The sequence below is a fragment of the Podarcis tiliguerta genome (assembly GCF_965153285.1).
Source record: "Podarcis tiliguerta genome assembly, chromosome: 1".
Taxonomy (NCBI): Eukaryota; Metazoa; Chordata; class Lepidosauria; order Squamata; family Lacertidae; genus Podarcis; species Podarcis tiliguerta.
The window spans coordinates 19468753-19496433 of NC_139534.1; the positions used below are offsets into that span (position 1 = coordinate 19468753).

The 27681-nt window shown below is 44.9% G+C and overlaps 1 protein-coding gene across 3 annotated transcripts in view; it reads left to right on the forward strand.

Moving 5' to 3' along the window:
- The window catches only part of CALCRL (calcitonin receptor like receptor), an 89253-nt gene that overhangs the window by 44960 nt on the left and 16612 nt on the right, over positions 1 to 27681 (forward strand). For 2 of the 3 annotated variants that reach the window (XM_083410504.1, XM_083410505.1), the window contains exons 2-7: positions 14281 to 14384; positions 15321 to 15492; positions 17976 to 18086; positions 19891 to 20003; positions 25748 to 25839; positions 26480 to 26606. In XM_083410504.1, the coding sequence (XP_083266630.1) occupies positions 14334 to 14384; positions 15321 to 15492; positions 17976 to 18086; positions 19891 to 20003; positions 25748 to 25839; positions 26480 to 26606 (666 nt within the window). In that variant the 5' untranslated portion in view covers positions 14281 to 14333. Of the gene's footprint in view, positions 1 to 3518; positions 3637 to 14280; positions 14385 to 15320; positions 15493 to 17975; positions 18087 to 19890; positions 20004 to 25747; positions 25840 to 26479; positions 26607 to 27681 lie in introns of those variants that run through there. The other variant, XM_083410506.1, reaches the window with a different exon arrangement.

Sequence of the window (27681 nt, forward strand, 5' to 3'; positions counted from 1 at the left end):
GAAGGTCGGCGGTTCGAATCCCCGCGACGGGGTGAGCTCCCGTTGCTCAGTCCCAGCTCCTGCCAACTTAGCATTTCGAAAGCACGTCAAAGTGCAAGTAGATAAATAGGTACCACTCCAGCAGGAAGGTAAATGGCATTTCCGTGCGCTGCTCTGATTTGCCAGAAGAGGCTTAGTCATGCTGGCCACATGACCCAGAAGCTGTACGCCGGCTCCCTTGGCCAATAAAGTGAGATGAGCGCCGCAGCCCCAGAGTCGGTCACGACTGGACCTAATGGTCAGGGTTCCCTTTACCTTTACCTTATGTGGAGCCTCCTAGATTGCGGGATCTTGAGCTCAGTCTCCAGTCAGTTGATTCCATCCATATTGTTGCTGTGCCAACGTCCCATCCAATGTCTCGTTTGCTCCGCTTCGACTTTCCCACAGATGGAGTGCTCCACCTAAATCTCAGGAGGGATTGGCAACTCGCATAGATTTCTTGGATGAAATATGTGTCCGTTGTTGATTTTCGGCTTCATGCGCTTCAATATTCAGGAGAAATGTTGTTACTTTGCGTTGTCAGGTAGAGCGACAGGGTGGAGTAACGCTAAAGGATGTGTGTGTGTGTGTGTGTGTGGAAATCTGCTTGTACTTAAGAAGAATGCTAATTGGACTTCAGGGGCCAAGTCTAAGTAGCAGCAGACTTTCTCACGACCACGCCTTAAGCATCTGAGCCCAGCTCAAATTCACCCCAGCGTTGTGCCTGCTTTTCAGAGACTGACGCTGGCATTCTTCGTCAAATGTTGTGTAGTGAAGAAAATACTCTGTGTGTCGTGCCCACATGCCTGTATTCATTGGTCAATTTGCTATTCCCCACCCCCTCCCCGGACTGTACCAATTTAGACTGCAGGATGAAGAAAGTATGTTTGAATTCACTCTTCCACCGGGGACTCATTGCCTGTGGAACAGCAGCACATCGTGGGGTGTGTTTTAACCGAGTCTTCCTTGTTGCGTTTGTAGTCTGGGAGCATTCAAATATGCAGCCTTCCACCTGCAGTTAGTGCAGTCTGGGGGCTGCTTGATCCTGCATGTTGCAGAAATGGGACCCAATGCAGAAAGACAGTGCAAACAGTGTCCTCCTTAATTCACCAGAGTGCGAGCAGCCAAAGTACAGCTGAGACCATCTGGGCATTTGTCCTGTAATTATTCTGCAATTAGCGCCACAAAATGTCCTTTTTCTGTAACATCATTTTCCTTAAATGGGGAATCTGTGGCCTTCTAGGTGTTGCCAGACTGCAACTCCAATCTTCCCTGACTGATTGGGATTCAGGTGGCCAACTCCCAAGAGATAGCAATCTACTTACAGAATTAAAAACTGGCAGTTGTTATCATTTTGGGGAAGGAAGGTCCTGTTTTTTGGGGGGGTCAGTTCAGAGTTGTTGAGCTTTTTTAGGGAGAAGGAAAGTTTGGGGAGAAAAGTTTGGGGAGAAAAAGAGGAAAAGCAACCATAGCTGTCAACCTTCCCCTTTTTTTGCGGGAAATTCCCTTATTCCAGCACCGTTTCCCGCTGCTATCCCGGATTGTTAGATATCCCGTAGACTGTTCCCGGGACAGGTGAGGCTGCTGATCCCTTATTTTCGAGGCTACTGCTCCCTTATTTTCAAATCTAAAAGTTGACAGCTGACAGCCACTCACCAGCAGATCGCAGGGGAAACAAACAGCCTCACTGAGTAAACTCCATCTTCCATTCTGCAGATCATGAAACAATGGAGAGCAGGGCAAGGGGGCAGTGCCAGATTCTATTTTACCAACGCTAAGGAAAGGGATCCAGTGATTGGCTGCAATCTATCAAAACCTCTACCAGTAGATCGCCACCAACCTGTTGGACATCCCTGATCTAAACCACTGAGCCTCAGCTTACTGAGCAGAAGGTGGCCGGTTCAAATCTGTGGTACAGAGTGAGCTCCCATTGCTCTGTCCCAGCTCCTGCCAACCTAGCAGTTTGAAAGCACACCAGTTTGAAAGATAGGGACCGCTGTGGCGGGAAGGTAAAGGGTGTTTCCGTGCACTCTGGTTTCCATCACGGTGTCTTGTTGCTCCAGAAGCGGTTTAGTCCTGCTGGCCACATGACCCAGAAAGCTATCTGTGGACAAACACCGGCTCCCTCGGCCTGAAAAGTGAGATGAGCTCCGCAACCCCATAGTCGCCTTTGACTGGACTTAACCATCCAGAGGTCCTTTACCTTATCTTTACCTTCCCTGACCATTAGCCAATGCTGGCCACGCCTCTGAAGCAGCTTGCCTGGTGGGTCAGAGTGAAGTTCTAACTTCCAAGCGGTCGTGTTGTTACTGCTTTCTGGGAGGGAAAATGGGAATAGTGTGTGGTTGGGGCTGTGTGGATGCCCAAGCAGGAACACCAGATTGGTTCCACCAAGGCACCCGCATGTTGCCAGCCATTCTGCCACCTCTGAGTGCCACCTCTGTTCAGCGGCAGCAACACGACTGCCAGGAAGCTCATATTGTGGCTCTGTTCTGTTATGATGGCATGGAATCTGCTTCCATGGTATAGGAGGTAGCAATAGGGTCCAGAAGCAGTTCTGGAGACAAACAGACATGTCATGTTGCAATGTCAATCACCAGATAGTAGGAATGAAGAAAAGCTGGCATTTCTCCGGGAGAATGCCCAGATTGTTCAGTTCCTCTTGCAAATAAAAGGCAGATCCCTGCAGGTAACATTATCCTTTAATCCCTCACTTAAGGTTGTTAATCCTCTGTAACATTTGCTGTTGCTTTGGGTTAAGTGGAGAGGCTTTCCTTTAACATGGGAAGAGTGACAGGAGATAAAAGGGAGCTGGTTGCATTCCTTGTACTTACATGTTTACGGAAGCCACCTCAAGGTGTGAACTTAGGTTGTGGCCTTGCTAAACCAGGGGTAGGCAACCTAAGGCCCAGGGGCTGGGTGCGGCCCAATCGCCTTCTAAATCCAGCCTGCGGATGGTCCAGGAATCAGCGTGTTTTTACATGAGTAGAATGTGTGCTTTTATTTAAAATGCATCTCTGGGGCATAGAAATTCGTCTATCCCCCCCAAAAAAACTATAGTCTAGCCCACCACATGGTCTGAGGGACGGTGGACCAGCCCATGGCTGGAAAAGGTTGCTGATCCCTGTGCTAAACAGAGGCCAGGGTTACTCAGAGCTGAATAGGGTACCTGCTTCTCCAGAGGTTGCTGGATTATATCCCTTTCTTTCTCACCATAAGGAGTAAAGAGTCACAACTACTGTTATTCGGAGAGCCACCAGCATAGGAGAAATGATTGCATAAGTCGCAGTGTATTTAAGGTTGTTACATTTAGGAGAACCAGGTTGCAATGAGTCAGTGGTCTCATTCCATCAAGCCCAGATCTTTACAATTTTTAGAAAACTTTCACATGTGTTCGGTATTAGTTTTCTGCCAAAAACATTCTCCTTTGTCTTTGTCAGGTTCAATGACAGTGCAGTGCATCATATTCATCTATGACTAATGCTAATTCTCATAATTCCATTATTGAAGATGTAGGTGGGGAATTAAATTGAAGGCAGATAGCAAAAAAATTAGAAGGTTATTTTCAGCAAACGCAGAGGTCTGTAAGGGGGAAGCTTTGATCCCTGGCATCTTCAGGTAAGGCTGGGATATGCCGTGAAACTTTAGAGAATGCTTTCTGAGCTAGATGGACCAACAGTCTCACTCAGTCACTGTGGACCAGTTATTACCGTATTTTTCGCTCTGTAGGATGCACTTTTTCCCCTCCAAAAATTAAGGGGAAATGTGTGTGCGTCCTATGGAGCGAATGCAGGCTCTTTGGCTTCAGCGATAGCAATGCGAAGCCTCCGAAGCGCAGAGGGAGCGCTCCCTCCGTGCTCCAGAGGCTTCGCGTTGTTTTCTCTGAAGCCTGGAGAGCGAGAGGCCTCGGTGTGCACCGACCCCTCTCACTCTCCAGGCTTCAGGGATAGCTGCCTGAAGCCTTTGGAGAGCAGCGTGAGTTCCCGCTGCCTTCTGGAGGCTTCAGGTTCCTTTCGCTGAAGCCAGGAGAGTCTTGCTCTCCCGACTTCAGCAAAAGGAACCTGAAGCCTGAGGAGCGCAGCGGGAACTTGCGCTGCGCTCGGAAGGCTTCAGGGATAGCCGCGCGCAGCCCCTCTGGCAGGAAGAGGTTAAGCGCAGCCTGTACGCTGCTCTTTGGGGTAGGGGGGGGGAATAAGATTTTTTTTCTTGATTTCCCCCTCTAAAAACTAGGTGTGCCCTATGGTCCGGTGCGCCTTATGGAGCAAAAAATACGGTAACTGGGGTATCTCACAAGTACAGAGATTATAATAATAAATACAAATGTTGCATTGCATGAACTAGAACTGGAATGTTGGAAGGAATGAGAGGAGTCCCCCCCACCCCGGGAACTGCCTCTGCTTTCACTAAGAGCTAGTTTACTAGAGCATCAAGTGATAAATAAATGAGTTGCCCGTGAGTTGTTAAGAGATCAGATGTCTCCAATAGCCAGTCGTATTCATACACTCTTTTGCATTGGATTCATAAGCTCTCACAGTGAGAGCCAGTGTAGTGTAGTGGTTAAGAGCGGTAGTCTCGTAATCTGGGGAACCGGGTTCGCGTCTCCACTCCTCCACATGCAGCTGCTGGGTGACCTTGGGCCAGTCACATTTCTCTGAAGTCTCTCAGCCCCACTCACCTCACAGAGTGTTTGTTGTGGGGGAGGAAGGGAAAGGAGAATGTTAGCCGCTTTGAGACTCCTTAAAGGGAGTGAAAGGCGGGATATCAAATCCAAACTCTTCTTCTTCTTCACAACATAGTGCAAGCCATCAGGTCACTTGTGTTATTTCATTGGGCATGAATCCCACGATTGAACCTTGAAACATTCTTGTCTACAGGGGCTATTTGGTGAAAGTCTGGAAAACCAGTACATTTGCTGCCTTTTTTCCCACTTGCGGCGTGTTTGTTTGCAGAGTGGCGGCTCTAATCTATGGTTTATGAGGACACCACATTAATTTCATTGCACCACACATTACGCTTGAGTACTTTCAGGGCAAACCAAACAACACAACGATGCTTTTATCCTTGCTTAGGTTTATTTGAGAGCAGGGCGGTTAAATCATGATCAGCAGATATGACAGTATGTTTCCATAATTCAGTCTGAGCTCTACTGCTCCCTTAGTCACATTCAACCATTTGCTATCTGATTGGATTAGTATCACTGGGATTATGGGTGGCAAAGAACACTGTTTTGATATGACTGGTGCAGCAGAAAAAAGCCATATAAAAGCCATCAATTTCAGTGAATTCGGAATTTATGATATTTCACTGTTTCTCAAACACGCAGTGCTATTTTTCCAGAAAAAGAGGTGCCGAAACTCACCATGAATGCTCCCATCATTCTCTTAGAATGGCGATGGCGCCCACCTGAGAGGTGCTAGCGAGTCCTGGCCCTGCTCACCCATGATTTCTTTATCTTAAGAATAAGAAAATCTAATTTCTTGCACTTTCAAGGGCCCTGAGAGTGTTCCTAATAAGCATGTACAGTGGTACCTCGGTTAAGAACTTAATTCATTCTGGAGGTCCATTCTTAACCTTAAATTGTTCTTAACCAGAGGTACCACTTTAGCTAATGGGGCCTCCCACTGCTGCCAGCACACGATTTCTGTTCTCATCCTGAAGCAAAGTTCTTAAGCAGAGGTACTATTTCTGGGTCAGCGGAGTCTGTAACCTGAAGTGTCTGTAACCTGAGCTACCATTGTAATCAGTACCACTCAGTTTCATTTTGGCTCTGAAATCCTAAAGATCAGCTCTTCCGTCAAATTACTGAGGAAGCACATCTCAAACAGAAATGAGTGTAGGCATGTATTGCCCTTTCGCTTTCTAATTACAGAGTTAGTTACAACAGACAAGCAAGCAAAGTTGGGGAAAGTGGTAGAGCTAATGGCAACTCCAGGCAGTGTTGTGAAAGCGGTTCAAATCCGTGGTACAGAGTGAGCTCCCATTGCTCTGTCCCAGCTCCTGCCAACCTAGCAGTTTGAAAGCACACCAGTGTGAGTAGATAAATAGGTACCGCTGCGGCGGAAAGGTAAACTTGTTTCCATGTGCTCTGGTTTCCTTTACAGTGTCCCGTTGCACCAGAAGCGGCTTAGTCCTGCTGGCCACATGACCCGGAAAGCTGTCTGTGGACAAACACCGGCTCCCTTGGCCTGAAAGCGAGATGAGCGCTGCAACACCATTGTTACCTTTGACTGGACTTAACCGTCCAGGGGTCCTTTATCTTTACCTTTTTTTTAACATATGAAGATGTACCCATATGGACATCTATTCCTTATAAAAAATGCATTTTATTGAGAAAAAAGAAAAATGAAAAAGCACTGAATTGAATAAGGGTCCTTTCCAGTCAAGCTGGAACGGCATGTGCCCACTTTTGATGTCAGCCCTTGCAAAGAGCATCCCTTGACTTTACACAGACATCTGATTCCCCTTTGATATTTGCAGATGCATGTCTGAATCGAAAAACCCATCACATTTCTTTCTGTACGGATGTTTGCTCAGTCCTCTTTCCTTGGTCCTGCTTTTAACTGTACTTGTGTTGTGATCAGTTTCAACTTTAGCGAAGTTCTCTCATTTCTTATTAAGGCTGTCCAGGTTTTGGCATCAATGCAAAGCATTTTACTACAGAGCGAGCGCATTTCTGCTTTGCTAAGTGCACTTTGCAAGGCACATTTCCTTTGATGCAGCAAGCTTGATTATCGAGCATAAAGCAAGCTTTGCAGAATCTAGGCTAGTGCTGTGTACTCCATTTTCTAGAAAGTAGTCTTCTCTTAGGAAAGAGGCTTATTTTTTTCTGCCTCCTCGTGACACTTTTTTAAAAAAATAGAATTTTGGTGGTTCCAGAGTTCTTGTTTATTAATTTAATGGTGTATATAACACTTGCATACCCTCCAAGTGTGCCTGTTTTCCAGGGACAGTCCTAGATTTACAGGAACCATCTTGGTTTCTGAGTTGATCCTGGAATGTCCTACTTTTCCTTAGGACGTCCCTATTTTCATCGGGGAAATGTTGAAAGGTATGGAGTTATTGGACCCCTAATCCAAAGAGATAAGTAACTACACAACTTTTAGAAGACATCTGAAGGCAGCCCTGTATAGGGGAGTTTTTTGTTTTATTATGTTTTTATATATATTGGAAGCCGTCCCTCATTTCATCGGTGAATTGTTGGAGGTTATGCACTTGCATGGTAAAATAGCTTCCAAGGAGTTTACAAGTATAAAATACGATGTAACTAAAATGCATAAGTAAATGCACAAGTGCATAATTAAAATACAATACAAGAATTCCATCAAAGGAATGAAAGCATCTGCAATTGAAAAAAGCAATAAAGCAAATCAATTTGATGATGACGATGATGACAACAACAACAACAATAATAGTACTATTTACAACACATAAAAAATTGTAAAGCATTAGACATTCTTCTTCTTCTTCTTCTTCATTCATAGCTGAGTAAGATTGTCTTCCATAAACACGGTTTTAACAGTGAGTCCACAAGTGACTGTGGAGGCCAATTCTGAATCCACATGTCCTTCCACAGTGGGGCCACAGGTTTCTGGGAAGGAGTTGATCACGGTGTGGATTTGCTAGGTGTGCCTTCCCCTTAGTATGTTTCTCCCCTTCGTCCTGCGTTCGAGCGTTCGAGCATCTTCAAAGCCCATGACACCTTTGGTAAAGGCTGTTCTCCAATTGGAGCGTTCGCAGGCCAGTGTTTCCCAATTGTTGGTGTTTATACTACATTTTTTTAGATTTGCCTTGAGAGAGTCTTTAAACCCCTTTTGTTGACCACCAGCATTACACTTTCTATTTTTAAGTTCTGAATAGAGTAATTGCTTTGGAAGATGATAAATACAGGCTTGCCTAACAATTAATAAAAACAAGTAGGACACAAGTTCAGGGGAATGCTTGCTTCTAAACAGGTGGATCTACAAGAGCTGGAGTGTTAATACCAATTGTTGTTGTTGTTCAGTCGTGTCCGACTCCTTGTGACCCCATGGACCAGAGCATGCCAGGCACTCCTGTCTTCCACTGCCTCCCGCAGTTTGGTCAAACTCATGCTGGTAGCTTCGAGAACACTGTCCAACCATCTCATCCTCCGTCGTCCCCTTCTCCTTGTGCCCTCCATCTTTCCCAACATCAGGGTCTTTTCCAGGGAGTCTTCACTTCTCATGAGGTGGCCACAGCCTCAGCTTCATGATCTGTCCTTCCAGTGAGCACTCAGGGCTGATTTCCTTCAGAATGGATAAGTCTGATTTTCTTGCAGTCCATGGGACTACCGATAGGAAGTGCTAAAATTCCGCAATATTGGTTCACCAGCAAGAAAGGCTTGCCGTCTTCAGGTGTTTTCGGCCATTCTGCTTGAATGCAGAATCCAACATGGGTGCAGGGAAAGTGTGATGAGCTCCATCCCCTTGCTCTCTCTCCCCCCGCATTGACCCCCAATGCATGGAGGAGGCAGAGATGGGTGTTTGTGTTTGGACTCATGTCCTCTTCTCCCCGCTCCCCGCTTGCATCTTGACTTTGCACGCAAGTAAAATGCCCGAAGAGAACTTTTCGGTCAGATGATGTGATGATGAGATGCTATCTCTTCAGAAACGAGCTTCTTTGGTTTCCCAGATTATTTTGCCCAGTAATGAACGTGTGTTGCCTTTAGGAAGAGCGAGCGTTTTCAAAATGTGTTCTTTCAAGCATGACAATGCATTTCTTTTCTAGCAGGGCTTTGTTTGAAATAGGGTGTTGCTTTCTTGCTTCTTCTTTTTTGGCACCAGGTTGCGCAGGAAAGAAAGTTATTTTAAATGTCCATTGAGGACATGTTTTTAAAACAGGAAAAAACACGGCGCTGAGTTGATAATAGTTTGCCGCAAAAGGTTAACCCAGTTTAAATGGGTTTGCCATCACTAGGAGATGGAACATGATGTTCTAAGCCAGTTCTCAGTTCAGAGCCACACAGCGCAAGAAAGTAGAGGGCTTCTTTGTGGAATTCTGGACCTGTTTTAAAGCACATCTTTGTTCATTTTCCACCTGTGTGAAATAAATCTAAAAGTAAAGGGACGCGGGTGGCGCTGTGGGTTAAACCACAGAGCCTAGGGCTTGCTGTTCAGAAGGTTGACAGTTTGAATCCCCGCAACAGGGTGAGCTCTAGTTGCTCAGTCCCTGCTCCGGCAACCTACCAGTTCAAAAGCATGTCAAAGTGCAAGTAGATAAATAGGTACCGCTCCAGCGGGAAGGTAAACAGCGTTTCCATGTGCTGCTCTGGTTCACCAGAAGCAGCTTAGTCATACTGGCCACATGACCCAGAAGCTGTACGCCGGCTCCCTCAGCCAATAAAGCGAGATGAGCGCCGCAACCCCAGAGTCGGTCACAACTGGACCTAATGGTCAGGGGTCCCTTTACCTTTTACCTAAAGGGACACAGGTGGAGCCGTAGGTTAAACCACAGAGCCTAGGGCTTGCCAATCAGAAGGTCGGCAGTTTGAATTGCCGCGACGGGGTGAGCTCCCGTTGCTTGGTCCCTGCTCCTGCCAACCTAGCAGTTCGAAAGCATGAAGTGCAAGTAGACAAATAGGTACCACTCCAGCGGGAAGGTAAATGGCGTTTCCATGCGCTGCTCTGGTTTCGCCAGAAGCGGCTTAGTCATGCTGGCCACATGACCCGGAAAAACTGTCTGCGGACAAACATCGGCTCCCTCGGCCAGTAAAGCGAGATGAGCGCCAGAACCCCAGAGTCAAAGGGTCCTTTACCTTTGTGTTGGAGGTTTTTAAACAGAGCTCGGATGGCCATCTGTCACAGAACAGATATTGTGCTCCGGCAGCGCGGCGGCAGTGGGAGGCCCCATTAGCTAAAGTGGTGCTTCAGGTTAAGAACAGTTTCAGGTTAAGAGCGGACATCCGGAACGAATTAAGTACTTAACCCAAGGTACCACTGTATATAAAAATAAAAATAAAGTCATATTGTCTGCCTAGCTTTTGCAATAGTAATGAAGCAACAGAAACTGGTTCACAGAGTCTTCCTTGCTTCAGTGAAATCGTATGTCAAAAATGCATTTATCATATGTCAAATCTATCCTAGAAGCATGCTTTTATTCCCTTATGCTCAATATTTTTGTTACGCCTTCACTCCCTTCTTACCTCTTGCCATTAGTGTCACTATGCAGTGAAGAAATTGAATGAGGGTAATTGAGCTTTTGCAGTTATTTTTTTTCCATTTTCTTATTACATTTATATCCAGGTGGCATGGTTAGGCTGAGTCCACACATTTTACATGATCGTTTTTTTCAGTAAGTGTTAAGCATTTGGCAGATTTCCTACATTTGCCTGCATTTGACAGATTTCTTACATCTTTGTTAACCAATATACACTTGTTTTTTTGGGAGAGGATGCCACCACAATTAAGTTAAATCAGGATTTTTAAAAAATAAAATAAAATCTTTAGACGTACATTATATGTAGGTTTTTGTGAAAGACACCACATCAGGTTGTGAAATCATGCTATGCACTTACTTGGAAGTAAAACCCATTCAGATTAATGCCACATATGTCTAATAAACATGCCTAGAACTGAGTAAATTTGCTTCATATCCCAGTCCTAGCTTGAGAAGAATTTTATCATACCTATTTAAAAGAGTTGTATTTGTCCAAAATAGTATCCATGGAGTCAACTGTTTGTTTACTGTCATAAATCTATCTTGTAGGTCATGACTGTTGGAGAAAATAAGTCTGAAGATTAGAGAGAGTGGAGCGTATGGGAAAATGCTGCTTGAGTCTAGACAGAGCTGTGCATGTAGGAATTTAAATTTCCATAGTACAATTCAGAGTTGCTTAAACAACACAAAGCCATGGAGCGAGATCTAGCTATTGGCATAAAACCCACTCAAGGCCATTGATTTCTGTGGGTTTTTGCTTAATACAGTGGTACCTTGGTTCTCAAACAACTTGGAACCCAAACACTGCAAACCTGGAAGTAAGTGTTCCGGTTTGTGAACTTTTTTCGGAAGCTGAACGTGCTCCGTTTTGAGACTTACGCTTCCAAGTTTAGTGCCACACTTCTGTTTGGAGTGTTACACTGAAGTCTGTCTGTTTTTGCTACTTATTTTGCATTTTTGTGGCTCTTTTTTGTGTGTGTGCTGTGTGGAACCCAGTTCAGCTACTGATTGATTGTGTGACTGCAGTACAGTGGTACCTCGGGTTACAGACGCTTCAGGTTACATACGCTTCAGGTTACAGACTCCGCTAACCCAGAAATAGTACTTTGGGTTAAGAACTTTGCTTCAGGGTGATAACAGAAATTGTGCTCCAGTGGCGCAGCAGCAGTAGGAGGCCCCATTAGCTAAAGTGGTGATTCAGGTTAAGAACAGTTTCAGGTTAAGAATGGACCTCCAGAACGAATTATGTTCTTAACCCGAGGTACCACTGAACATTGTTTATTGCTTTCATTTTATGGATCAATGGTCTCATTAGATAGTAAAATTCATGTTAAATTGCTGTTTTGGGGGTTGTTATTAAAAGTCTGAAACGGATTAATCCATTTTCTATGGGAAAGCGTGCCTTGGTTTTGGAACGCTTTTGTTTTGGAACGGAGATTAAGTTTGAGAAACAAGGTAACACTGTATGGCTATCACCCATTGGCCACAAAAGCAATGAAGGCTGGATGAGCAGTGCTCAATGTTGTTGAGGATATTTCTTCTTCCTTCCTTTCGATGATCAAATTAAGAACATATGATAGGGGCTTCCGGATCAGAGGTCCTCTTCCCCAGAAAATCTATTTCTATCAGTGGTGACCCATATGTTTCTGGGATGCAAACAAGCTGGGCGTGGGGGCAAAATGCCTCTCCTGTTTCTCCTTCAGTCTAACAGCTGACAGTCAGTAGGGATATGCATTTATTTCAAAAACAAAGGCAAAGGGCAAATGAATGCTCCCCCATTCATTTTCATTTTCACTTGTATTTGTGAGCATGCAAATTGCCTGAAAATTGACAGGCGCGATCCACAGAGGTAGCAGTTCAATGTGTGAATATTTCATGCCTTTTGTCTGGAAAACGCCAAAGGTGCAATCTGGAGAAGAGGATGGGTCTCCTCTAAAAGGAAGATTATCGGGTGTCCTGTCCCTTTTCATCCCCTCTAAAACCAGGACCCTTTGCCCAGTCTGTCTGAAATTTTCAAGTTTGGTGCCCTGAGAGAATAATAGAATTCTGCACATTTGGTGCCGTTTGAACAGAAAACACCAAAGTTATGGGCATCGGAATGCAGCGGGGTCTCTGCTGAAACCAGCAATTGAGCGATTAAAGTAAAATGAAGCTGATTAAAACAAAGGCATTTTGTTTTTTTAAAAAAAAGTTTTGTTTTGTTTTCTTTCACCTTTACATCACGGGTGGTGCTGTGGGTAAAAGCCTCAGCGCCTAGGACTTGCCGATCGCATGGTCGGCGGTTCGAATCCCCGCAGCGGGGTGCGCTCCCGTCGTTTGGTCCCAGCGCCTGCCAACCTAGCAGTTCGAAAGCACCCCCGGGTGCAAGTAGATAAATAGGTACCGCTTTATAGCGGGAAGATAAACGGCATTCTGGCCACGTGACCCGGAAGTGTCTGCGGACAGCGCTGGCTCCCGGCCTATAGAGTGAGATGAGCGCACAACCCTAGAGTCTGGCAAGACTGGCCCATACGGGCAGGGGTACCTTTACCTTTACCTTACTGTGGTTTATTGTGGTTGGTAGAGACTTGTCCTCTGAAATTGTCTGATCTCCTTCCAGAACAGCCTCAGGCCATCATCAAATAATTCCATCTTTCTTCACAAAGAATAAACCAAAGAACCTGGTCCATGCAAGGATCGGTGACAGTTGATGTGGAAAGGGAAGCAAACTTATTCAGCACCATTTCGGTCCTTTTTTAAAAGAGAAGTTTATTTATGATTTTCATTTATAACAAATAAACATTTCAAGAAAGAAATTAAAACAATTCTCACATATTGAACTTTGACTTCCCTCCCCCTCTTTCAGCGGTTCCATGAATTTACCATCTTTTTTTATGCCCTTCTGCATATCCCAATAAACACTATCAATTCTTTTCTTCATCCTTTCATACATGTTTTAGAAACTGCCAGTTTTTACAGCAATCCTGCTAATGTTTTAATTTGTTTATGATTTGTTTGTAAAGATCCAATAAGCGATTTCCATTCCTTGATAAAAAGTCTGTAGTCTTGATTTCTTTTCCTTCCGGTAAGTTTCGCCATTTCTGCATAGTCCATAAATTTCTGTAACCATTCTTCTTTTGTTGGGACTCCTTCTTCTTCTTCTTCTTCTTCTTCTTCTTCTTCTTCTTCTTCTTCTTCTTCTTCTTCTTCTTCTTCTTCCCATTTTGGGACAAATATCATTCTTGCGGCAGTGATTGCACACATAAATGAATATTTATATTGTTTAGGTAACTCTGATCCCATCATTCCCAAGAGAAAAGCTTCTGGGTTTGGGGTTGTTGCTTTTTTACAAATTGCACAATTTCAGTCCTGGCTTGTGTGCTATTCCTTCTTTCATCCCTTGCCCTCAGATCGGCACTAGAGTCCATGGCAGGGGCAAATAGGAAGGTGGAGGGGAAGAAGGGTAATTTCCGCTTGTGGAAACAAAAGTCTGTTATGCATAGGTAAAGGGACCCCTGACCATTAGGTCCAGTTATGGACGACTCTCGGGTTGCGGCGCTCATCTCGTTTTATTGGCCAAGGGAGCTGGCGTACAGCTTTTGGGTCGTGGCCAGCATGACTAAGCCACTTCTGGTGAACCAGAGCAGTGCACGGAAATACCGTTTACCTTTCTGCCAGAGTGGTACCTATTTATCTACTTGCACTTTGACATGCTTTCAAACTGCTAGGTTGGCAGGAGCAGGGACCGATCAACGGGAGCTCACCCCGTTACAGGGATTCGAACCGCCGACCTTCTGATCGGCAAGTCCTAGGCTCTGTGGTTTAACCCACAGCGCCACCCACGTCCCTTCTGTTGTGCATGGTGGTGCCATAACTGAATAGCACCCTGAATATTTAGTACACAGTTAAACCGTTTGTCTTTTTTAAGTTGACTACAATGGGAGCAATTAACCATATATTTTAATTTCTCCCTTTCGGTGAAAAAAAATGGAAATGAACATGCTTAACTTTGGCTGGTTATTGTTTTTCCGGTGAAATATTATGAGTGTCTATTCGGTTTAAGGTTGCTTTTTTATTTTATTTTAAAAAATGTGTTTGTCTTAATTTCAGCCACACTTCTTTTCTGAACTACGGTGCAACAACTACACTAGCGATATTGAGTGATGGAGACAATTTGGATCATGCAGATGGTGTTCCTCTTAGCTCAGACCTTGGTGAGTTGCTTTCATTCCCCGAAGTTACTCATACAGTATAATAAAGGTGTTTATCTTCTTCTTTTTCAATATGCATATGCAAAGCACGCATATTACGTTACCGACACCATCAAAATCAGGTCAAGCCTCAGATTTTCATGCTTTTCACTCCGATAGCATATCCCTCCCTCAGAATAATAATAATAATAATAATAATAATAATAATAATAATCTGAAAACTGACATTTCTCCTGTGGATCAAGTCAATGAATTTATTCATTTCTGCAAGCTTTCAACATTTCAGCAATGAAACAATGTGTTGTGTCTAATGCGCCACATGCCTGGTTCCACTGCTGCAATGGGGTTGATTTTTATTTCCTCCCCCTGTGTGCCCCCCAACCCTCTGGAGCTGATTTTGAGGGTGCATGAAGCAGCTGGAGGCAACAGAAGAGGAAGAGGAAGCACGAGATCTGTGGTGGCAGTGGAACAGCCCCATCTCAGTGAACCCACTATTCTTTCTGTTCCTTAAAAAGTGAATTCCCAGTTGCAAACTGCAGTGGAAAGTCATTATCTCACAAGGAAATCAGTCTTGTTAAGTCTTAGTTAATTGTGGGAATTTAATCAATGAATAGATCTCATTTGCATAAATTTGCATACGAACAAAAAGTGTTTCCGCCCCCTGCTTATTTTAAACTGGCACAGGCATATGACTACATTTAAAGAGTCATGCCTGCTGCGCAAGAGAAATGGTGGAAGGGTAGAGCCTTGTAAGTTGCAACCAATGGTTTTTACAGGTAGACGTATTAACCTCTTTTAAAAAATCTCCCGCCTGGTTTCTTGGAAGAGGCCTCTTTAATCGCTTGGAATATTTTGCTCCACTTATTCTAACTAATTAATCAATGAAATACTGCATCCCTCCTGAGAACGGTGGCAATTTCTTTCTCCCTTTCTATTCAGATTTTTGTCACAGCGGTTCCGGACGAGAATGCAACCAAAGAAGGCTATATAAAAGGGGATATGAACGCAACCGAAGATATCTATGGACTAAGCGTAACTGTGAATAAAATCATGACAGCACAGTTTGAATGTTACCAGAAAATTATGCAAACGCCTTCTCAAAAGAATGAAGGTAAAAAAAAAAAAAGAAACCTGAAATGTTATTTAAAAAAAAAAAAAAACCCTGAACAAACCCATATATTCTGAATGAAAGCATTGTATCTGTTGTTACTTAAAATTACATTCTGAAAAACAAAGGCAATCCCCATGCAAGCATAATATCTCATTCAGACCACTATAATTATAGGATTCTAGAGTTCTAGCCCCTGCCAATGCAGGAAACTGACTCGTACAGTCTTCCTGGTAGGACGCCATCCAGCCTCCCCTTAAAAAGCACTCTTGATGCCTTATGTACCGTACTTTTCTGTGTATAAGATGAGGTCTTTTTTACTGTAAAACAATGTTCAACATCGGGGCTCCTCTTATACACAGATAGTGCGGAGGGGGAACTGTGAATTGGTTGCCAGCGGCAATTGGGTGGGCAATTGGTGCCTGTGGCAAGGGCTGCTTTGGATTGGCTGCTGCTGTGTCCATTGGGTTGGCAATTGGTGGCTGCGGCAAGGGCTGCTGTGGATTGGCTTCCATTGCGGCAAATGTAGCTGAGCTTGGTGGTGAGCGGGCAGACGCTCTGTGGCTTTCGTGACACGTGCGTGCGATCGGCAGCGTTTGTCAGCCTGGTGAGTGATTTTTGGCATTCCCCCCCCCAAAAAAAAAGCTCGACTATGGGCAACCCTCCCCAAAATTGGAGTCCCCCAAAATACATAGGGGCGTCTTATGCACAGAAAAATGTGGTATTAAGGATCCCTTGCAAACAGTTCAGAGGAGGAGAGGAAGAACATGAAGCAAACAAACTCAGGGAGTTGAAAGCTGCAGCACACCGTTCATGGGATTACATATTTTTAGAAATTATCCTAATTAAATCAGGGTTTTGAAAGTGTGGAGTGCAGGTCTCAGCAAATCAATGAGACCTAAAAGAAATAGGACCATGCAGACCTTCCACCCCTAATTTTGACCAGCTGCATCGGAGGCCCTGGCAGAGCAAACCAGTTGTAGCTTCACTCTAGCATTCTGCTCACTATATATATTTAAATTTTCCGTTTTACAATTCAAAATACTCATTTTACATCCTTAAGATAGCAATGACTTCCCTTCTTCTCTTTCCATGGTTCATTTCACCTATCACAAATCCCTGCATATTTTACAAAAACTATACCAACTCAGTATTTGATTATTGTACCCATCAAAACTTGTTTACGCTGTTGAATTTATCTTAATGCTGCCTGCATTTCCAACTGTATACAGTTATTTCCCAATGTATTCAACCAATGATTTCCAATCTTCTTTAAATGCATATTCTTCTTGTTCTCTTATTCTGTGTGTTAAGTCTGCGAATTGTGCATTTTCTGTCAAATTAGGTTGCCATTCTTCTTTAGTTGGGACCTTGCTCAATTTCCAGTGCTTTTTTTCTTTAAAAAATGTTTAGAGGTACTCTCATTATCCTACTCATATTGAAATACTGCCCCTCAATGAGGCTAAACTTAGATTCACAAAATGTTTAGGGGGGTATGCGTACCCCCGCATACCCCCCAGGAAAAAACACTAATAGCATTCTGCTTCTTGGTCATGCTAGCATCAAACTTCTGCCTTCTGGAAGAAGGTACAGGGTTATAAAGACTAGGACTAGCCGCCTGAGAAACAGTTTCTGTCCAAATGCGATTTTGGTTTTAAACGCAATGTAAGGTGGCACTGTGGGTTAAACCACAGAGCCTAGGACTTGCTGATCAGAAGGTCGGCGGTTCAAATCCCCGCAACAGGGTGAGCTCCCGTTGCTCGGTCCCTGCTCCTGCCAACCTAGCAGTTCGAAAGCATGTCAAAGTGCAAGTAGATAAATAGGTACCGCTCCGGTGGGAAGGTAAACGGCGTTTCCGTGCGCTGCTCTGGTTCTCCAGAAGCAGCTTAGTCATGCTGGCCACATGACCCGGAAGCTGTACGCCGGCTCCCTTGGCCAATAAAGCAAGATGAGCGCCGCAACCCCAGAGTCGGTCACGACTGGACCTAATGGTCAGGGGTCCCTTTACCTTCAAGGAGTTTCTATGGGAGTATATTGTATTTAAAAATGGGGTATAAGAGTTTTTATGGGGCTAACCAGGTTGGGATAGCTGGGATAGCAGGCTAGTTGGTTTTTGAATGTCTTATGTAGATTTTTCAATTTTGTTGTTCTGTATAGGGCAATGACAATAAAGATTATACTATCGTATTGTATCGTAGGGTAAGAGAGCCTCAAGAGCTCCCAATAATCTATAGATACTCAAGAGGATATGGTAGTGATGTTTGAAAGCCCAGATGAAACAGATGTAGTGGTCATGGGGAAGGTTTTTTGTTCACCTCGAAAGCAGATATGTAGCCATTGCAAATCCACTGGACTTGATCCAAAGGTCAGCTTCCTGGAACGGAAGGAGTCCTTCTGTCAAAGGAAGCCTTCTTCCGCAGGAGGACATTCTTCATGGTGACTTAGGATCAAACACTTCATAACTTCTTCTCTCGTCTTTTGCTTAGGTCCTCATTGCAATCGGACATGGGATGGCTGGCTGTGCTGGGATGATACTGCTTTGGGGAAAACAGTCATCCAGAACTGCCCTGATTACTATCAGGACTTTGACCCCTCAGGTAAGTCTCTGCCAGTGAGGAAATATATTAAAATGTGAACGAGTCTCACCAATACCACGAGGAAGATGCTGTTTGTGCTGCTGCTCTTGTGCCTTTCTAAAAGCCTGCCCATTTAAGACCAGACTTAGACCAACATTGGTTCCTTCACATTGTATCAGGCAGAGGGCCTTCTGGGTAGTGGCAACCGCCCTGTGGAATGCCCTGTCATCAGATGTCAAGGAAATAAACAACTGCCTGACTTTTAGAAAACATCGGAAGGCAGCCCTGTTTAGGGAAGTTTTTTAAGTTTGATGTTTTATCGTGTTTTTAATATTCTATTGGGAGCCACCCAGAGTGGTGGCTGGAGAAACCCAGCCAGATGGGTGGAGTATAAATAATAAATTATTATTATTATTATTATTATTATTATTATTATTATTATTATTATACCTAACTACAGATGGGCAAATGGGTCAATTTCAGTTTCCCCCACTTTCTCATTTTTCGAGTCTTAGGTCTGGTTCTTTGCATTCCCACATCACTTTGCATTTTTAAAAAAGATTTTTTAAAGTGCCTTGCTTGGTTACCGAGCTGTCTTTAGCTTGAAAGGATTTAGGTTCTGTAGGCCGGAATATATTGTGCACTTTTTCTCTTGATGCTGACATGCCAAACCAGGGCAGAATTGCCATTTACCCAGAGGTGAGACAACCAAGGTTAGGACAGCCAAGCGGTTTGTTCGAAGCCTCCTAAACTGCACTGGAGCCCAAGGGTGAGAGTGGGTCCCGCAAGACCATATTGCGCCTAAATAATGTCATTTGAACTTTGTGCTTCAATTCAACAGTTATTGGACATTTATGCCATTTAATTTGTAATGACTGCTCCCCACATAAAACGGGGGGCGACCTTTGCATGAATGCACGCAGCCTCTGGACCTGGAGTGGCTCCATCAGCACAGACTTGGCTTCGCCTTCCCCCAGGTGGGATATCTGGAGGTCTCCGCCTACCTCGGTCAGTTGTCCAATCCCGCCTGGGGGAAGCGTTGCCAAGGAGACCAGGCCAGGTAGGGGAGGGACTACCTGCCCACACAATAGAGGGAGGATCTTACCTGGGAATTTGTAATATACAGTGGTGCCCCGCAAGACGAATGCCTCGCAAGACGGAAAACCCGCTAGACGAAAGGGTTTTCCGTTTTCAGAGGTGCTTCGCAGGACCAATATCTCTATGGGCTTGCTTCGCAAGACGAAAATGTCTTGCGATTCTTGAGGGGTTTTTTCGCTCCCCACCCCCTTTTTCTAAGGCACTAAGCTGCTAATAGCCTTTTAGCAGCTAATCCGCTAATCCCTTAAGCCTTTAATAGCCGCTAATAGCCGCTAAACCGCTAATAGCGCTAATCCGCTAATAAGGTTGCTTCGCAAGACGAAAAAACCGCTAGACGAAGAGACTCGCGGAACGGATTAATTTCGTCTTGCGAGGCACCACTGTACTATAGGGCAGTGAGTGTTTCATTTATCTGAAAAGGTGTCATGATTATAATCCACGATGCAATTATGTATGTTTACAACCCACTTTAATGCATGTTTCTCTATTTCAATGTGAGTGCACAGAACCTTTGTGCTGCGTTATTGCGTTATTGCAACCTTAAGTGATATATTTGCATTTACTTCCCAAGTCAAATAATGAGGTAAATCAGGTTGGTTTGTTTTTCAATTTCTCTGAAATTTTGACGTCTTCTTTTATTTTTCTACATCTACTTGTTAAATACAGAGAAGAAACAAGAGTAATGACTATGTGTGTATTTCCCCCCTCCTTAATTTTCCCTAACAAGAAAAAGTTTTTAAGACCTGTGAAGAAAATGGGCAGTGGTTTGTTCATCCCGAAAGCAACAGAACATGGACAAACTACACGCGCTGTAGTTTAGGAGTAAATGATAAAGTGCAGGTAGGCTGAAAAATGAATATTATCGGGGGATGGCATCCATTTCAAAAGCACATGGAACTGATGTTATTATGGCATCATGCGCCTTTTGATATGCAACCTTTGTTTTTCACTGCCGTTGTATTTCAGGGAAGTTTGAAATGCATGTAGTATTTTACCAAATGGTTACTATTGGTTTTACTCATGGGTAGGCAAACTAAGACCCGGGGGCCGGATCCAGCCCAATCGCCTTCTAAATCCAGCCTGTGGACGGTCCAGGAATCAGTGTGTTTTTACATGAGTAGAATGTGTCCTTTTATTTAAAATGCATCTCTGGGTTATTTGAGGGGCACAGGAATTCGTTCATTTATTTATTTTTCAAAATATAGTCCGGCCCCAAGGTCTGAGGGACAGTGGACCGGCCCCCTGCTGAAAAGGTTTGCCAAGCCCTGGCTCTTTTATTGCCCCTTCCAATTGGGCAGATTGTAATGCATGCTATAGAGGAGCTCACAAATTAATGAGGACAGGATCATAAACAGTTGTTGTTTTTAAGGAGCTGCTGCATGTTGGACGGGAGACATTAGCAGTTTTCATGAGTTTTTATTTGGATAAAGTTACATTAGAAACGGGACAGAAACTTACCAATCCTTGAAGCAGTCTCTTTTTTGTTATATTTTTACTGCGGGTGAGGGTTCACCCCAGCAGCACTTAATTATTTACCAAAATACAGTGGTACCTCAGGTTACAGATGCTTCAGGTTACAGACACTTTAGGTTACAGACTCCACTAACCGAGAAATAGTACCTCAGGTTAATAACTTTGCTTCAGGATGAGAACAGAAATCGTGCTCTGGTGGCGTGGCAGCAGCAGGAGGCCCCTTTAGCTGAAGTGGTACTTCAGGTTAAGAACAGTTTCAGGTTAAGAACGGACCTCCAGAACGAATTAAGTACTTAACCCGAGGTACCACTATACTCTTATTCTATAAGTTAAATCTGCAAGCTGCACATATTCCATCAGTTTAAGTTGTCATTCTTGTTTGGTTGGGATCTCGCTCGTTTTCCATTTTGGGGCTAACAAAACACAGGCCGCTGTAGTGGCATACATAAATAACGCACCACTGGTTTTTGAAGCCATGAATGCACAACATTAACCACAATCCATGTCTATCCTGAAGTTTCTTGAGAAATTTCTCCATATGTTTTCCCTCAAACCAGCTTCCGTCCAAACGGAAAACTTAAAGGCATGTTCACTGTGAAGTTAAGGCAAAGTGTGCACGGTTGAGACAGCCGTTGCACACACGCAGATGACAGCATATATGCCGATGACAGCTTCGCAACTGGGAGTCGGCAGAGGGGTGCCTAGCCTGACCCAGTCTCTACCCACTGGTGTGGACAGGCAATGGGTGGCTTAGAAGCACATTGGACCTTACTGATGTGCACCACGTAGTGCAAATGCGACTTGAAACACAATGGGGGGGAACAACTTTGCTGGTTTTAAGCCAGTATTGTGTACATAGCCTAAGGATGGCAGGTGATGCCACCCACAGGAAGGAAGACATGAAGGTGGCTAGCTGACGGTTTACTGAGCTAGGGACGCAGGTGGCGCTGTGGTCTAAACCACTGAGCCTCTTGGGCTTGCCCATCAGAAGGTCAGCGGTTCGAATCCCTGTGACGGAGTGAGCTCCCATGCTCTGTCCCAGCTCCTGCCAACCTAGCAGTTCGAAAGCACACCAGTGCAAGCACCGCTGTGGCAGGAAGGTAAACGGCGTTGCCATTCACTCTGGCTTCCGTCACAGTGTTCCGTTGCTCCAGAAGTGGTTTAGTCATGCTGGCCACATGACCCAGAAAGCTGTCTGTGGACAAACACCAGCTCCCCCGGCCTGAAAGCGAGATGAGCACCGCAACCCCATAGTCGCCTTTGACTGGACTTAACCGTCCAGGGGTCCTTTACCATTACCTTTTACCAACTGAGCTTGGTAGACCAGTGCCCCATTCACTATAATGGACCAACAGCCTAGCGGCACTGATTGTGAAAGAGTGCTGGGCCATTCTGCCCACTGGTTCCATGGAATAGGCAAGACGACAAATTCTACCAATGAGCATTTAAGAGTGAAGCTCCCCTCACCCTGCCCTGGCATCCTAATCTTCAAGCTGTTTCGTTGAATGGAGCATAGCCAACTATAAAAGGTGTTTGATGTTTGGGAAGCACATTTCGTTTAATGACAGCTTGAGACCCATGAAGTTCCTATTGGGTTACAGTGCAGTTGGTCTCATGGATTTTGCAAGGTCTATTAATATAGGGCCTTGATCACCCTGTGGCTTCCTTGCAAGCTGGTGTGTGTGTGTGTGTGTGTGTGTGAGAGAGAGAGAGAGAGAGAGAGAGAGAGAGAGAGAGAGATATTTAACCTGTTAAGTGCTCATGATCTCAAAGTTACATGAGAGCCTCTTGTAAAATAAAGGATCGAGAAGCAGGCATGCAGCAATCTCTGTTTAGAACCAGCCTGCATCTTTTGTGGTCCTCAGAATTGAGTATAGTCTCATATACCCCAACTCAGGGGTCAGCAAACCTTTTCAGCAGGGGGCCGCTCCACTGTCCCTCAGACCTTGTGGGGGGCCAGACTATATGGGGGGGCGGGGAATGAACGAATTCCTATGCCCCACAAATAACCCAGAGATGCATTTTAAATAAAAGGACACATTCTACTCATGTAAAAACACGCTGATTCCTGGACCGTCCGCGGGCCGGATTTAGAAGGCAATTGGGCCGGATCCGGCCCCCGAGCCTTAGTTTGCCTACCCATGCCCTAACCCATGTTTGTGCAACCTGCAAAGTCTTTGATGATGATTCCCCTTGTACTTAGAAGTCCCAGCAAGCAGCAATAACCAGAGGCAGGCTCCAGTTCATCGTAACAGGTCACAAGCTACTCAGGCCAGATTTTAAAGTGAATACATTTTTTGGACTTGTGTTGATCATGGAGGCCAGCTCTGTTTTCTGGCACGAGGGGCAGAAGCAGCCATCAGCAGAACTGGACTAGTCCTAGAATGCCTCACCAGCACAGAACCTGGGAATCTCTCAAAGAGAGTTTTAGGGACCGAGAAGAGATATGGGATCTCCCAGTCAATGTCCTAAGTGGTTTATGCTAAGAGCCACAGCGTAGTCCCTTAACCGCTATTTGCCAATCGGTGAATGCCGGCAAACAGATGCAAGAGATGCCACTCCAAGCTTGATACAGATGTGATTAATTCAGAAATATATATTCCACCATTTACCATGAGTATCAGATTATCTCATCTGCATTTGCAGCAGCTTCTATTTATTTCTCTTTCTCTTTTGTCTTTTTTAAAAAAACACTGATGGAAAAGTATTAGTTCAATATGTCAATCACAGTTTATTTAGGTGTCTTTCATTTGCCGTTTTAAGATCCTTTTGCGGTACACATGGATTTCATCGAAGCACTTTAGAAGCACGTTCATTTGCAGAACATTTGTAATGGGCTCAATATGAGATGGATCAAGTTTAATGCATAGCTGTACTCAATAAAGTAAACTCAAGTTATGCAACAGCAGACGAGTATTTTTTATTTTTTTTAAAAGATTGCAGTATGAAATTATGGCTGCTGTTCTCAAAATGCAGTGTGCCCCCCCCCCCCCGGCTTCAAAGAAGCTACCTGCAAAGAAGCAAAGTTGAACAAAAAGCTGAACATGATTCCTGTTACAGCTTTTATTGGCATGGAGGTGGGGGGCAGGGGGTTCGGGGGGGTTTGGATCTGAAGGAGCTTATCATTTAGCTCTGTAGCTCGGTGTCCAATGTGCCTGACAGTGAAAAAATTAACAATATAGCAAAACCACATAATAAACTACAGAAAGCGGTAGCGGAAGAAAACAGATTAAAAAAACAAACACCTGGCAAATCAACAAGAAGCTCAGCGAAACAGAAAACTATTGCTGGCTTGAGCTGGGACGTAGCTTGGGTTGCTGGCACCCGGGGGTGGGGCAGCGGTCAGTCCCTTCGCTGGCCAGTGTCTAATCCATGGAGTCTTTTCTCTAAAACCAGCCCCAACCTGGCAGCAGAGATAAGGCAGAGAAACACAAAGCTAGGAGTGCCGCTATGTCGCCTCACCTTTCTGTGCTTGTAGTGAGGCTCTCTAGGCAATGCACATGGCTCTAGCAGTGCTTTCTTGCCTTGCTCTTCCTCCCTCCCTCTCGGCTCAGGGGTGGGGCGCATGCAGGCATCCCTTCTCCAGCCATGAAGAGAAGCCAGGCCCTGCTGCCGCCCAGCCCCAAAGTCCTGGCCAATGGCTCCGGCCTTGATGAGGAAGCCTGTTGTGAGGGCACCTGTTGCGCCCCCTCAGAAATTTGCGCCCCGGGTCACTGCCCACCACGCTACACCACTGGGCTTAAGGCTACTGAAATATACTCGGAGTCAAGAGTGGATTTCATGCTCTTTATTCAGCTCATCGTGGTGAGGAGGAATGGAAATTCACCCAGAATGTCTGCTTTATATACATTATTTACACAAGGAGCCCCACGTGATTGGCTAATTCCGGGATTCTCCTGTAGGCCAATCAGGTTGCGGATTCACTTCCACCTGGAGCTGGATTGGGTGGCTCCTGTGGACCAATCAGACTGCTGCATTCTGGATCCTATTGTTCTAGGACAGGGGTCTGCAACCTTTAAGACAAAAAGAGCCACTTGGACCTGTTTCCAAAGAAAAAAAAACTGGGAGCCGCAAAACTCGTCATTATAAAAATAACTTTTTTGACACATTTTTATTATTTCTTTGTTTGACTCCTCAGAATTACTCCTCCTCACAGAAATAAACATTAAATTAACAAGTTACCTTTTTGTGTGTGTGTGTTCTTCACTCCCCTTCAAAACAGTGACCAGCGTACATGCCCCCTTTCAATGCAGTGACCAGCGTACATGCCCCTTACAATGTAGCGGGCGGGCAGCAGGAAGGTGACGTCGGGACGGTGCGTGAGTAACGCACGTACCGCCCCCATGCGACGTCACAGCCAGTACAGCGCCTGCCACAGTGGGGAGTGTCGGGGCGCACAATGCGCTTCACCCTCGCTAGTATCCGCCCCGGAGCCGCGGCAAAGGTGTAAAAGAGCCACATGCGGCTCTGGAGCCGCGGGTTGCAGACCCCTGTTCTAGGACCAATCAGGCTGCTGCATTCTGAAACCTATTGTTCTAGGACCAATCAGACTGCTGCATTCTGAATCCTATTGTTCTAAGACCAATCAGACTGCTGCATTTTGGATCCTATTCAACTCAGCACATAACAGCTACCATTCTTATTTGTGAGGAAGCAGCTCAGAATTCAGTGGACCTTCTGAATAGGCATATTTAGGGGTGCTCCCTGAAATGAGGGAGGCAAATGAGGTGCTTGGAGGGGAATATCTAAAGACACGAGGCCATCACTGAACCTTCCCTGCCTTCATGCCCACCAGCCTGATGGTTCTTAATGGTGACTCAGATAGCCCAACCATGGAAGCTGGTTTTAGGACGCTAAACATGTAGGCCAGGAATGGAAAACTGTGACCTCTGGATATTGCTGGAAACCAGCCAGTCTGGTCGGGGATGATGGGAATTGTAATCCTACATCTCCTGAGGGACCACAGATTCCCTGTCCCTGGTGTAGACACAGTAGTGAGATGAACTGTTGCTAATATCCTATTTATACTAGTCGTGTTAGCTTGGAATGCTTTGTACCTATTTAGTTCATGGGATTTGTGGTTTCATCTTCTTCTCTGTGTTTTATTGCAGACAGCTCTGAATTTGTATTATCTCACTATCATTGGTCATAGCCTTTCAATAGTTTCACTTTTGATTTCTCTTGGCATATTCGCCTATTTTAAGTAAGTATAATTCTCTTTATATTTTGCTCTTCCCTGACTTTGTATAGTTTTATTATTATGGAAACAAACACTAATAAATCTCCATGACATATAAATCATTCCATTTCTCCCATCTAAAATTATTTTGAACTATTGGCAATGATGACTGAAATTTTTTAATTTTTACTGATGCATTCACATTTAACAGTAATTTACATTGACCATGTTTGAACATTCATTTCTCAGCTCAGTAAGCCAAAATATGAATGAATCTCTTCCCTGCCCATACAGCTTGATTGCTCCTCCCTTCATAGCCTAAGCAACGAAACCAGGAAGCCATAGTTTCGTATTTTATCCTAGCCAGGAAACTATGGTTATCAGTATCAAAACAAACCAGGAACTTAAACCATGGTCTGATGTTGTTTTAATGCCATGGCTTGTGCTGAAGTGCAGTAGCCATAGTTTCCCGACTTGGATGAAACAGGAAACGGTGGTTAATTGGAAGCTTCCTAGTTTGATTGCTTGTACTACAAAGGGATGTGCACAGGAAAATGCTTGCTCCTTTCTTGGTTTACTATATTCCAGCATATAACTGCATTGCTACTGTTGCAAATCTCTTGACCATCCACATTAATTTCCTCTTGTGTATGTTTCCTTTCAGGAGCCTGAGTTGCCAGAGGATCACTTTGCATAAAAATCTCTTTCTCTCTTTTGTTTTCAACTCCATCGTTACAGTCATTTCTCTCACAGGAGTTGCCAACAACCAACAGCTGGTTAAAGCTAATCCAGTAAGTGGGCAGGCCTTTGGTTGTTTTACTGTTTCATAAGTAGCAGCCTTAAGGGACGCGGGTGGCGCTGTGGGTTAAAGCCTCAGTGCCTAGGGCTTGCCGATCGAAAGGTCGGCTGTTCGAATCCCCGCGGTGGGGTGCGCTCCCGTTGTTCGGTCCCAGCGCCTGCCAACCTAGCAGTTCGAAAGCACCCCCGGGTGCAAGTAGATAAATAGGGACCGCTTACTAGCGGGAAGGTAAACAGCGTTCCGTGTGTGGCTCTGGCTCACCAGAGCAGCTTCGCCACGCTGGCCACGTGACCCGGAAGTGTCTTTGGACAGCGCTGGCCCCCAGCCTCTTAAGTGAGATGGGCGCACAACCCTAGAGTCTGTCAACACTGGCCCGTACGGGCAGGGGTACCTTTACCTTTACCTTTTAAGTAGCAGCCTTCCAGTCTCAAAAGTCTGATAGGCAGTGCAAGTGAGTTTTTTTCCAGCAGAAGTAATTAGACGGCAATTTTGATATGTACAGATTAGATGGAGGGCAAGGTAGGGCTATTCTGCTTTACCTTTTTATTCTGTCTTTCTGCCCGGACACTGAGGTCCAGCGCCGAGGGCCTTCTGGTGGTTCCCTCGCTGTGAGAAGCCAAGTTATAGGGAACCAGGCAGAGGGCCTTCTTGGTAGTGGCGCCCGCCCTGTGGAACGCCCTCCCACCAGAGGTCAAAGAGAAAAATAACTACCAAACTTTTAGAAGACATCTAAAGGCAGCCTTGTTTAGGGAAGCTTTTAATGTTTAATAGGTTATTGTATTTTAATCTTTTGTTGGAAGCCGCCCAGAGTGGGCAGGGTATAAATAATAGATTATTATTATTATTATTATTATTATTATTATTATTATTATACCTGACCTCGCTCCAGCTGGGTCACTGCTGCATACCAGGATGGAGACTGGAAATGGCCAGGTTGGTTCAGTGCTAAAGCACCAGCAAAATCAATCATGGCTCATGCCAGTGCGTTTCCACCACGCCAACCTCATTGCCACCTCGTCCCTGCCCCTATCCATCCTGGGGCCTCCTGCCCTTCAGATCGTTGGAGA